Raw genomic sequence first — 13,807 nt, 5'->3', positions numbered from 1 at the left:
CATTTATTCAAGGAGCAATATCATCAAATTTTAAGAGAAATGTTATATGAAAGAAATATATTTCCATTTGTTGATAATATTGTGTGGAATATTATTTATGTGTCTCCGGAAGCACTTAATAGTTGCATTTATACTCTTTATATAAATTTAGCACCTTTATAATATACATCAATATATAATTTACGTCTTTACATATTCCTTAGATGCGGAAATCATATTCTACACAAAGAAATACAGTAACATTCGAGCGTTCGCGTAAGTAGCGTCATTGTCTACTTTCCATTAACGTTTGCACACTTTGTTGGAAATTTTATTATTGTTACGACATTTAAACATTCCTCCAGCATATGCACAACATTATGAGTAGGAAGATGTCATGAAGAAAATAGTGGTACATTTGTTTTCGATCAACTTCGATGCACCCATTGTCTCTGAAAACAGATACCCCACTTGTCGGGCTATACACGGTGATAAATGTTGGCTTTATTTACAATTTCCTTAATGATCGTTCCTTCCTTAAAATATGTTAAACTTTAGTATTTTAGTTTTTTTTCGTGACTATATGAAATTTATAAAAAATAAATCTGCATAAAAATCTGCAAAGATTGATGTCTATGCTTATTAATTAGTTTAGACATTCTATTCTTATAAATAAAATCTTTAAAATTGTGTACCTTAATTAACATAAAAATTCCTTGCAAGAATATAGCTGATTAATATCAATACGTCATGCACGTGAATGGGTTTAAAATAGCAGGTTTTCCTCTTAAGTACTTATGACGCATTTGTTGTCATAATATTTATGTGAGTCGAATACTAATGGTACAGCATAACCTGTGGATGAGTATACTGAAGTCCGGTTATTTAGTCCAGCATAATTACAAGACGTTACTTTGTATGAGTCACTAAATAGAAAATTGGCTAAAGAAAAAATGGAAATCAACGTTTTGTTCTGTTTAGCTAAGTATTTAAGCAATATTTAAAATTGAATCTGTATCCAAACTCTATATAACTAATTGCATCATTAGGATATAGACGTTGGGAACATTCTGCCTCGTTGGATACCTGACATATTACAGGACCACTTATTACGTTGTATTATCAATCATAATTAACTTTATAATGATTACTCCATCCCAGTCCGTTGTTCTCTGTCATCCTTTGCACCTAACAGCTGGGACACGCTACTTAAACACTGCAAAATGAAGTTTTCAATAGCCGAGTCATCCCCCTCTATATATAGAGATAGTTTATTGTCTGTGGCATTCATTTGCTGAGGAACGCCGCTTCACTCAAACCAGGTAAGTGTCCACACAAAGACATGTAACTTGTCACTGTTTTGAGCGGTAAGGTCGCGGCGTGTCACTAATGCTATGTTCGTGAAGTATGAAAGGTGATCACTCATTATATATTTTCTGTTGTTTTAACAACACCCTCGTTTTTTGCCTTACAACGTTTTTAAATAAATCAATATCTGTTATGAATTTAACATATTTTATTCGCTTTCCCTCTAAAGAACATTCCATATAATTGTTTAACGTATGGCTTTATCTGATTTTTTTTACGTACGCTAGTTATACAATATATACCTACGGAATGTGTAGTTGTATAATGAATATTTGCTATGTCTTATAAACATATATTTATATTTTTAAAGCTTCTAATAATTCATTCCTATACTAGTTATGTTTATCTGTATTCAACTTGTTCCGGTAGCATAAGCATAATTCTTTAGAGTGTTTGCTAAAAATTAGTGAAGGTAGCAAAATGTTTCTAAATCAAATACATTTTCCTATAGGGTTATGCCAAATTTACTGCTTTTTCGCTTGAAGTTTGTTGCAAGTACATGCAAGTTCAGTTATTATTCCTTCTTGATCGAGTCATTTGGCATGATATGTAACAGCGTCGATATATGTTTACATCGGTACATTTAAATAATGTTACTTCAAATGATATAACAAATAGTACATAATATGGTTAGACCCAATAAATACACCTGAACACTCTCACGAAATCAAGTTCCTTGTTATTATGGGCAAGTTCCGTGTGACTATGTTCAACTCTTCTTATACTTCCAGATTCCAATATGAAGACGTTTGCCCTCATTTTAAGTACGTTGAGTGTAGCTTTCGCTACGTATCCGTCTCGAAACACCAGATATACTAACAGACAACTAGTGCAACGTATACGTGAGCTACCACCATCAATAAGAATTGCAGGTAGCAGCTCACGTATACGTGAGCTACCGCCATCAATAAGAATTGCAGGTAGCAGCTCGCGTATTGAGCTACCGCCATCAATAAGAATTGCAGGTAGCAGCTCACGTATTGAGCTACCGCCATCAATAAGTATTGCAGGTAGCAGCTCACGTATTGAGCTACCGCCATCAATAAGAATTGCAGGAAGCAATTCTGGACGTAGGCCGGCACTACGAACAGCAGTGAATCCCATTCTAACACAAATCGGACAGACACGCAGAAGCACCTCATTCTTAACCGGTGCTACCCTCGGACAAAGGAGAGAAGCACAAATACAAAGGTTAGGACCTAGAATGCAAAGCAGACTGAGATTCAATCCGAATAGTCGAACAAGTATGTTTCCGGCCGGATCATCATCGATATCTGGTAGGATGTTAGCGAGAACGTCTCCATACATAGTAAGAAGCAATAGAGCTACCGTTCCATCAAGTCAAGCATTTATCGGTACTATTAGTTCCTCGCCCAATGGTAGATATAGGGTGACGCCTTTATCCTCATCAATGAACGTTCGATCACGTGCAGTCGCTGTGCCTTCTGGTGGTGCGTCCTCATTTGACAGAGGAAGCCGCAGGATGTCTGGGCTCAATACAATGAGTGCAAACAGGGTACAACAACGATTCGCGAATAGGCAGATCATCTTTGGTGGTAAGTAATCACACAAAACCGATTACATTTTATTCGCGTAGTGTCGGAAAAATGCATAATATAAGGTAACAAAACTATAGATATTGTCTGTTTTTATCGTTGAAGATTTTGACTACTTATACAAAATTGAATAGATCTGTCCGACCACGCTTCTGATTCACACTTTTTCAGTGTTTCCCGAATGTTTTAACGCAATTCTTTATGGTATCATTGTACGATGAAATCTTTCTGAACCTACATGTATGTATCACATTTTTGATATCATAAAGGTAAATATAGTTGACAATAATTGAATTTCTGTTTTCTTGATCATTTTATCGTGTTACATTGTATTTACTATGCTAAATACCGACATCATCCTTTTAAATGTTTAGTCTGATCACGTTTGTTTTGTTATGTTACAGCCCAGTGATTCCGGTCCGACTCTCTTTGACTCCAATATGAATTGTGCTCTGCAAACCCAGAGGAACTGGACCCCAGTGTTTCTCCGATATTTCAAAGATAGAAATCCGTTCATTTTCGGTGTTTTAGTGTATTTTGTCGTCATGTTTTTCTTTATTGTTAATTACAAATAGCTGAATTGTACAGCTACAAAGACTACCGATGGTTTGTAAGCAGTACTGGGGCAATATCATTATAAGATATGGTTACAGAATTTACTTAAAAAGATGCAATCGTAAAAGATATCACCTTTGAGCAACAATGACGCGGTAGGTAATGGTTGTTCTTTAAAACTTTGCCTTGTGGCAGGTAAATGTTATTCATTAAAATTTTACTTTGTGACAGACGATAAGTGTTCATTTATATTTTATCTTGTGACACAAAATAGATGTTCACAAATGTTTTACCTTATCGATAACAAATTATGACATGCGAGCACATGCTTTGTGCAAAATGTATTTGCAATGCATTTCACTTTAGTACTCTTAATGGGAAGATCATCACTCGTTTGATGCTGAAAATATCGCCATGATTTATAAATATGTAAAGTTGAAATAGTGCTTAAAGAATCGATCTGTGTTTCTTTGCTGTTCAATGCATTTCCTTTTAAGTTTTATTTTAACATAATTGCGCACTGTGACGTATAGAGAACATGGATCAACATTATGCGATTTTAGAATAAGGACTAAACATTATAATGATAAATATGTACTTACCGATAAAACATAATTCACAATTAGAAAACATTAATAACCATAATTTCTACAAAATCTTTAAATGGAAAGATTTGTCATGTTAAACTTTGTATGCTAAACATTAACACACATAATGTAGATATCTCCCTCGCAAGACCTCGCGCGAGCTATGGTCGGATGTCCGAAGGAGATTATGAAAAATACCCTATGTGTTTTGAGTTGGTACTACGAAACTGTAATAAAGAAATCCACAATGTTCTCAGCTTTGGTTGCGTAAGTTTAATATATAAATGTATAAATCATACTTCATTACAAGTCCAATTCCGAAGCGTATGGCCGGTCGTGTCCGGGTACCAGTGTCTAGTAGGATCCTCCACGTTTCTTAACTGTGATAAAAACAAACATAATATATTTTAAATGTTAACAAAATCTAGTTAAGGTGCATTTAAGTTCTAGTTAAATCTAGTTTATCAGTTTATACCATAATTCACGACAACATCGCATGTTGGATTGAATCTAAACGCTAAAACACCCATTCTATTTAAGACATGCTACAAAAGTGAATAATAACAATAACAAAACGACTATTGACTAATACCAGGTACATGTACATACAACCATGTATATATCTATATACATGTATATCACTGACAACTACCATGTGTATATATATCACTGACAACTACCTCATACATATAACACTGACTCATACCTCGTACAGTGTATCTATAAAACTGACTACTACCTCGTGCATACAATATTGACTACTACAATGTACCTCGTACATATAATACCGACTACTACCTCGTACATATTATACACACTACTACCTCATACATATAATACCGACTACTACCTCGTACATATTATACACATTTCTACCTCATACATATAATACTGACTACTACCTCGTACATATAATACCGACTACTACCTCGTACATATTATACACATTTCTACCTCATACATATAATACCGTCTACTACCTCGTACATATAATACCGACTACTACCTCGTACATATAACACCGACTACTACCTCATACATATACTACCGACCACTACATCGTACATATAAAACATACTACTACCTCATACAGATAATACCGTCCACTACATCGTACATATAATAGACACTACTACCTCATACATATAATACCGACTACTACCTCGTACATATTATACACACTACTACCTCATACAGATAATACCGACCTCTACATCGTACATATAATACACACTACTCCCTCATACATATAATACCGACTACTACCTCGTACATATTATACACATTTCTACCTCATACATATAATACCGACTACTCCCTCGTACATATTATACACATTTCTACCTCATACATATAATACCGTCTACTACCTCGTACATATAATACCGACTACTACCTCGTACATATTATACACACTACTACCTCATACAGATAATACCGACCTCTACATCGTACATATAATACATACTACTACCTCATACATATAATACCGACCACTACATCGTACATATGATACATACTACAACCTCATACATATAATACCGACCACTACATCGTACACATAATACACACTACTACCTCATACATATACTACCGACCACTACATTGTACATATAATACACACTACTACCTCATACATATAATACCGACCACTACATGGTAAATATAATACACACTACTACCTCATACATATAATACCGACCACTACACCGTACATATAATACACACTACTACCTCATACATAAAATACTGACTATTACCACGTACAAACAATAATGACTACGACCTCGTATGTACAATACTGACTTGTTTCTATCTTGTTAATATAATACTGGCTGCTTCTTCGACGTGCATATAATACTTACCACTGCTGCCTTGCATATACATTTATGACAGTTAACCATACATTTACCATTTGTAATCACTACGTCAGCAACTTAGCAACTTACTTATGGATACACTTCTGCCACCTCCTCCAACGTTTCCTCCCATGTATGGGTAAGAAGATCCGCCACTCATGCTGTAGCTCGGGTTGTACATAGAACTTCCGCCCATACCTCCTCCCATCATGCTGTAACTGGGGTTGTACATAGAGCTTCCGCCCATACCTCCTCCCATCATGCTGTAACTGGGTCTGTACATCGAGCTTCCGCCCATACCTCCTCCCATCGTGTTATAACTGGGGTAGTACATCGAACTTCCGCCCATACCCCCTGTCATCATACCGGGGTAGTACATCGAACTTCCGCCCATACCTCCTCCCATCATGCTGTAACTGGGGTTGTACATCGAACTTCCGCCCATACCTCCTCCCATCATGCTGTAACTGGGGTAGTACATTGAACTTCCGCTCATGCCTCCTCCCATCATGTTGTAACTGGGTCTGTACATTGAACTTCCGCCCATTCGTCCTCCCATCATGCTGTAACTGGGGTTGTACATCGAATTACTGCCCATAGTTCCGCCCATCATGGAGTACCCGGGGCTGTACATCGAACTTCCGCCCATACTATATCCGGGGCTGTATATGGAACTTCCCATCATTGAACGCCCGCCCATCATTGAACTTCCGCCCGTCATCGGGAATGTGCCAACCGCTGTTCCGACAAGCAGACATAGTAAAGCGACTGCAAGCATCATGGCTTTTTAAGCTGAAAATAGAACAGATCAATTCATATGTATTCTTACCAAAACAGGATAAACATTATATATTCAGACATTTACTATTATTGTTTCAATACAAAAGTGTAAACAAAAGCAAAACAAAACAAAAATCAACAAAAGCAAAATAAAAAAAATCAGAAATTAAAATATATATGTTGAATTGTACACTTGATTCCATTCTCTCCCGAGGAGTTGTATAGCAAAAAAAATAACATGAATTTATGGAGCAATATCGAACATGCGTTTCATAAAATTATATATACATGTATATGATAAATTGTATAATATATCTCATATAATACAGAAATTTCATGTATCCAAGATGTTATAAATATAATCTAACACTCGTGTTCATGTAATATTGAGTTTATTAAACTCGTTTATTAATTTCATATGGCATTAAGTGACTCGCTTAATAAATTCAATATTACATTAACACTCGTGTTAGATCCTCTAAATATCACATAGCATATCATTGATACTTCTTTAATTTGATATACAAGAAACGTTACACATAAATGAGGTATCTGATTAAGTATATGAGACATATCTCATTTAATTTCTAGATATCCTCTACAATATATAAGATGTCTCCTTTACTTTATAAGACGATTTATATACTTAATTATATATAATTTATGCTTCAGGTATATACGAAATCTTCTATAATATTTTTGAATACATGATCGATATCACTCCTTGAAAAACTTGTGAGTTGGCTTGCCTTACAGTTGTGATATAATCGTTTATGTATAACGTACGAGTTCAAAATATAGACACATCATCCCTCTAGTATCCGTTACTCAGATTGTGTCGTATGTTACCAGTTTCAATCGGGCAATCAATCCAATCATATCGTGGTTATATCTCAAATGAACTAGTATATATGTTTAACCTCAGTCCCGTCATTTCAGGATTGTGTATCAAATCTATAATAATAACGTTGCTGACGAATCGTTCCCTTGTTTATATCAAAAATATTTTTGCATAGTATCAATCTTGTAAAATTTACTTAAACTGAGGAATAATGGCTTTTATGTCATATTAAATAGCAGTGGTGTTATAATTTAAGAGCCCTGAGAGAGGCACACGGATGAACAAAATCGGAAAACTGAAAACACGTTTTAAAAAAATATACGCTTCAAACTACAATTCAAAGAATAAAATCTAATGTCAGTTGTAAATATAAAAATAACTTCAAACAGACTAGGGTAAATAATATATAAAATATATACAATTGAGGTTACAGGAAGAAAAAGGAGGGGTATAAGCACTAAAGGTTGTAAAACACTATGGCCGTCACTTATCTTTTGTAATGTCCTTTCAATGTATTTACCAATTGCAGCGAAATGCTAGGGACGAAAGTAATTGGTTGTATCTATTACAAAACTTAGTTGACCATCAGTATCTACTGGACGATACTTTGACCACATACAGGTACAAATAAGACCATTGGAATGGTGTCTCTGTCAATACACTCTATTCAGGAGACAACAAAACTAAAATAAAAAAACGAAGGAATATTCGTTTGTATCATTACCAAATGTCAGAGAAGTAGTATTTTATCTTAGATCGTAGATATAGCAATTACATTTAGTGTAAAATCAATGCTATTTAAAAGCGAACTAAATCAAGTTCAAAGTTTTTTACCAAATGGAATAGGTTTCGTTTGTGCATAATACTATGTCCATACATCAATACAATGTATCAAATGTCTGAGGATATTTCCCTATCCTTTAGCAAAAGAATATTGTGCACATACCTCAGACTTAAACAGACTTAAACGGACTTGAAACGACTTTTAGATAGACACACAACTATTTGTTAGTAGGACTGACGGTATTATTCAGATATTTGATCACAGCTATTTTGAAGTCGTGGACATGTTTACCGTTTTCTATGTTCAAATCATCCCCTTTATCAAGTTAAGTGATATATGTATTTATCTTTGTCGCCTGCAATAGCGTCTGTATATGACGATGCAACATCGAATTATCTATCAAGAAGACTAAGATGTAAATAGTTACATGTTGTATTTAAGCCCTAGTGTAGCAATTTAATTCATATAAAACAACTTATCAATCAAGAAAATTTCAGATTTGTTTATAAATAAGAACAGATATGTAATATTATATATTATCAACATATTAATATTAATATTTCAAAAATGAAAACATCAATGTGTATAACATATTATCTTTTGTCAACTAAATCTCCTCATTGTTCTATACAGGAGATGATTGATGCACGAAAGAACCCCCATTTCATTATAAACTATTAGAAAACTTGTTTTCTGCAAACAATCAAGCTTATCTGCTATGATGAAGTGAAATATTTAAGTCGGCACCCGTCCTTTCCTTGTAACTCCTTTCATGGTGCTACATGTATCTTTCGCGAACTAATTACAGGCATATGTAGACATCAAATGATCAGTTATTACAGATTAAATCTTCAAATATCAAAACAACTGAAGCTTTGTATATTTGTGTTGTTATAATAGCTAGCTATTTGCATTTAGTTTAGATACCAAAAAAATGTATTTAACATCGCAAACATATGAAGATGGCAACAATACTTCTTGTAAGATGCTATTGCTACCAAAATCTTTTAGAAAATTTATCAATTTTGAAATTGAGTATTTTGTTATCCATATACACTTATACTTAAAACAGTTGTAATGGAAGAGTACCGTAATGGGTTACTTACGAGGAGATCGTCGGTTGAGGGCGTAGAACGGCTATTTGGTGGAACTGACGCTAAATCTGAAAATCGAAGCCTTTATACTATTTTCGTTTGATTTTTTTGTGAACAACAAAAAAAGTACAAGGAAATATATTTATTCTACAAGTCATCAGTTGGGTCATGACACAAGCTTGTCTGTTTTAAATGTCAGCGATCGATCCTAATAGGACCACCACAGCACGCGCCTGCTTAATCGACACATAGGTTTAACTCTTGTAAACAAGACAGGAAAAATTAATTACTACCAACTAAAAAACATCTGTTCTTAAGCATTACTTATATGTATAACTATAATCCTTGCTTTACCTCAAAGTTATCAGAAAAAATATGAACAATAAAAAATGCTAATTTTTCCGTCTCTGCTTCCGCGTACCTGCCATCGACAAGACACAGCGATAGTAGATTGACAGGTAGGTTAACCAACCTTTTAAAACATAAAATACGTTTAAGGTCAAGTTACATCGATGGTATTATAGACAGTGTTCTGATATAAGCAATACTCTGTGTTTGGATAAAAAAATGCGTTTTAAATTGGAGTGATTAAATGTGTTTACCTCTGGTCTGATGTGTTTCAGATTTGATGATAATTACCATTTTACTAAATATATTTTTGTTAATTTTACTGTCACTTCTCCGTAACAATCTGTCCTATCATTAAGGAGGCCTGTACTGCACGGTCAGCAGGGTTACCGTGGCCACTATATGACAGAAAAATGTTTTACATTTGATTAATTTATTAATTGTGTTATTTTGCAGTCTTAATTATTTCTACATGTATTATATAAAAAATGTCCTTTGTATTTTGTATTACTTGCATGTATATATCGATCATATATACAAATATCGCTCAATAGTGGGTGTTTTCTCTTCCAATTAATTCCGAAACAAAAGGGCAAAAACATTAAGAGGATACTGAATTGTCAATAGAACCTTGAAATTGAAAACATACGAGGCATGTTAGATGAAATCGGAGCTTTACTGAAAAAGTATCCAAACAAGTCTTTCATTTTACAAATAATCATTTAAACTGTTTTGGTAAACATTCCGAACACCAATATCGAAATTCCAGGTGTTATGCTCCCTAACGTTTTCTGAAAAGCTGTTATATGTATTGGTAAATTTGAAGACACGACTTAAAAGCATTACCGTTACGCTGAAGCGCATTTTTTATTGGCCTCAAAGATCAAACTGGTCTATTTGTATCATCCACTAGGTGGTGCACACAGAGGATTCAATTTTGTAATGACATATATATATCAAGGATGAAGAGAAGGTAGGGGAGAATAACCCCTGGAGTTTCGAAGATGTCTGAACATCATACTGAAGTGGAAGACTGTCTCTAAAGCGCGACTATTACGGGAGAGTTCAAAGTGTCACATGAGCTCAACTAATCATGTTCCGATAGGCAGTGTAAACACCGGAGACGGAAGTGTTCAGACTATCCCTTAAGCTCGACCAAGCTGAAGAGGACAGGCTGTCGCTGAAGCATGACCAAGACTAAAGAGTAGACTACCCCATAAGCTCGACCAAACGAGTTAGTGTAAATAGTTTTACACCAGAGACTGAAGTATTGCGACCTTCTCATCATTTCGACCAAACCTGAAGCGTTCATAGTGCCCCTACAGTCCGACGATAAATACCAAGTTTTCAGACTGTCCCTTAACCTCGACCAAGTATTATCCTATTAAGCTGCTAAGATGGACGGCTTCTGTATGAAGTGGTGCCTAGAACTTTAAAGGCTTATGTGCAAATTGCACTTGAGCAAAGTTGGTGCTTTTGACTGAAATGTCCACACGTCTTGCTAAGCGACCTTGCCAAAATCGTTAAAAGGACAAAGAAAAACAAAAGGCCCAGAGAGCCTGTATCGCTCACCTGGAAATGTTAGCCAGAATGCAATTGGACAAAATCCTGTCATTCCTACAGTAAAAGGAGGAGTTTGAAGAATTTGCTATGTTTCCACAATTGGGCCCCGTCCCTCTGCCCCAGGGGAAGCAGACCCACCGTTGATACAAATTCAGTTCCCATTCACCCAAGGATATGCTTTAGACCAAATATGGACATGATCCTGTCATTCCTACAGAAGAAGGATTTTAAAACTATTTTTCTATTTTCCCTATTTGGCCCACCCCTCTGCCTCAGGGGGTTAAAACCAACAGTTTATACAAAATTGGTTCCCCTTCACACATATGTGCTTCGTCCTAAATTTGGACAAAATCCTGTCATTCCTAAAAAAATAGAAGTATTTTGAAGAATTTGCTATGTTTACACTATTGGGCCCCGCCCCTCTGCCCAGGGTGTCAGACCCAACGTTTATACAAAATATAGATTTTAGAAGATGGATTTTAAAGGTTTTACCTCTATTTCCAATATTAGGCCCTGCCCCTCTGCCCCCAGGGGCCAACACCCACTTTTTATACAAAATTGAGTCCCCTTGGGCTAAGGCTGCTCCAGACCAAATTTAGTCAAAATCCACTTGGCCGTTCAGGACAAGTAGCGTTTTAAAGGAAAAGTTGATGGACGGACGACGAACGCTGCGGTATGGCATAAACTCACCATGGTCCTTCGGACCCCCTCAATTAAAAAAAAAGGTTCCATAACGCCAACACATAATAGAAAAATTGGAATTCCACACAAGACATCAACAGGGACATACACTATATGGTACTAAGATGAAAGGAATAACAGGAGCATCCACAAAAAGACTAAGGTAAAATATTTCAGTGTGCTGATTTCTAATATTGAATATATGTCTCTAACGAAACAGATTCAATGAAAATATCTCCTTTTATAATGGTTGACACTAACTGGCTATGTAGTGGACGTTTCACTTTACATTTGTTTTCTTGAAATTTACATATTAAGGTGTTATATTTTGTCGAACTCTATGAGTCACAAAAGTATAATATACTTTTTTAAGAGGCAAAATAAAATGTGTATGCACATGTATTCTTAATCTATATGTGTTTTATTCAAGTGCAGTACTGGTGTAATGGTGTTCTGAAACAACCGTGGAAATACAGATTCTCCTGGAAGGTTATTGTTTGTTTCCTTTTGGTACCAGTCACCTTTTCTCTTTTTGTTTGGGTTTCACGTGTTGGTGAAACATTTGCGAACAATACCAAATGGCGTTTAAAGTTAACGCGAATAAAGCAAAAAGAAGAGGCATCGCAACAATCTCTATCGAGATTTCCAATGATGGAAGAATACTATGAATGTGCTGATTGAAGTATTGACAGATGTAATGGTGGGTTAGTAAATTTAGTGCATAGAGATTAAGTCATTCATTTTTGTATTTGAATCAATGTCGCAATAACTCAAAGGAAGCTGTCATGGTTATCCGGTCGATCACGTTTTACTTTGTAATCAGGTCAGCGGAAACACAATCATGTAAAGGACTTGGTCATGTACAGTGAAAAGCGACAAGCTGCTATGTTATGTCAGGATAGCGCTGTCATACACCTTAAAATGAATTAACTGTTTTAATTGTGTCCATGTTTTTAAGCAGAAAGTCTTTATTATCAAGAACATTCATTTTTTGACGTATCATTTCCTTACGTGTATGGCTTCTAAGTATTACTTGGGTTTTAATGAACTTAATTGAAAATGCAAATTTAAATATGCTGATATGACGAAAAGTATTTTGAACACAGGAATACTATCAATATGTTAAATGATGTAAATATTGCAAAGAAACTACTTGTTAGTATTAATTCACATGTAAGGTTCATAAACTAAAATAAAAATATCATTTTGACCAACTAGAATGCTTCTCTTGAATAATGAAAATAAATAAATCAACCAAAATAAAAGAAGCTTATCCTACAAGCAGACGAACTATTTTACAACCTGCATGAACAATTATGTGATATGTCAGGCGTTTTTTTTTATATATATCGCATAAGAATATAAAGCTATGAAAGCAAGCTTGGTAGGAAAGATTAAGTCATATCTGTATTTTCCAGCAATATTTTTTTCAAAATATTTCACTTGTAACAACCAAATTTCTTCTAAAAATATTTGGAATAATTGTCTGCAAAATTCCTTCGCATGCGATTGTTTAGCGGGTTTTAGGCTTTACATGGTCCTCTTTATTACAAAATATAACTTATCACATTTTTAAAAAATGTCTCTGTTGCGTTAATATTACTAATTTTTGATTTAATACATTTTACAAACGATCCTGCTCTATATTATCAGGATAACAATGCAGAGTCCTATCTTGTGTAAAGCTAACCACAGCTAGTGTATGTGGAATGGTTGTCGGATCCTAGACTACACATTACTCCCACAACACACTTAAGCGGAAATAATAATTGTCATTACTATCGTATAATTTAAGCTCACATGATCCATTCA

General features: G+C 34.9%; 2 protein-coding genes across 2 annotated transcripts; one reads left to right on the top strand and one right to left on the bottom strand.

Moving 5' to 3' along the window:
- The first annotated feature begins 1,229 nt into the window (after positions 1 to 1,229).
- LOC110449801 lies at positions 1,230 to 3,683 on the top strand. The gene is made up of 3 exons (XM_021496889.1): positions 1,230 to 1,301; positions 2,079 to 2,903; positions 3,308 to 3,683. The coding sequence occupies exons 2-3, from the start codon at positions 2,087 to 2,089 to the stop codon at positions 3,313 to 3,315; spliced, it is 825 nt and encodes a 274-aa protein (XP_021352564.1). The 5' UTR covers positions 1,230 to 1,301; positions 2,079 to 2,086; the 3' UTR covers positions 3,316 to 3,683.
- A 681-nt stretch (positions 3,684 to 4,364) lies between these two features.
- On the bottom strand, positions 4,365 to 9,508 carry LOC110449752 (loricrin-like). Its single transcript, XM_021496809.1, has 3 exons — positions 9,416 to 9,508; positions 5,995 to 6,696; positions 4,365 to 4,425 (listed from the first exon to the last, which is right to left on the bottom strand). The coding sequence occupies exons 2-3, from the start codon at positions 6,683 to 6,685 to the stop codon at positions 4,400 to 4,402; spliced, it is 717 nt and encodes a 238-aa protein (XP_021352484.1). The 5' UTR covers positions 6,686 to 6,696; positions 9,416 to 9,508; the 3' UTR covers positions 4,365 to 4,399.
- Between the last annotated feature and the right edge of the window lie 4,299 nt (positions 9,509 to 13,807).

The sequence above is a fragment of the Mizuhopecten yessoensis genome, unplaced genomic scaffold (genome assembly GCF_002113885.1).
Source record: "Mizuhopecten yessoensis strain PY_sf001 unplaced genomic scaffold, ASM211388v2 scaffold4819, whole genome shotgun sequence".
Classification (NCBI taxonomy): Eukaryota; Metazoa; Mollusca; class Bivalvia; order Pectinida; family Pectinidae; genus Mizuhopecten; species Mizuhopecten yessoensis.
Note: the sequence above shows the minus strand (reverse complement) of the source record. Positions and strands in the feature narration are given on the sequence as shown.

Bases quoted from the DNA above. Each gene is read 5' to 3' on its own strand.
- LOC110449801 (XM_021496889.1), top strand. From the start codon at position 2,087: ATGAAGACGTTTGCCCTCATTTTAAGTACGTTGAGTGTAGCTTTCGCT.
- LOC110449752 (XM_021496809.1), bottom strand. From the start codon at position 6,685: ATGATGCTTGCAGTCGCTTTACTATGTCTGCTTGTCGGAACAGCGGTT. The intron at 4,426-5,994 runs GTAAGTTGCTAA...TTTTTATCACAG, and splicing joins TGGCAGAAGTGTATCCATAA to TTAAGAAACGTGGAGGATCC.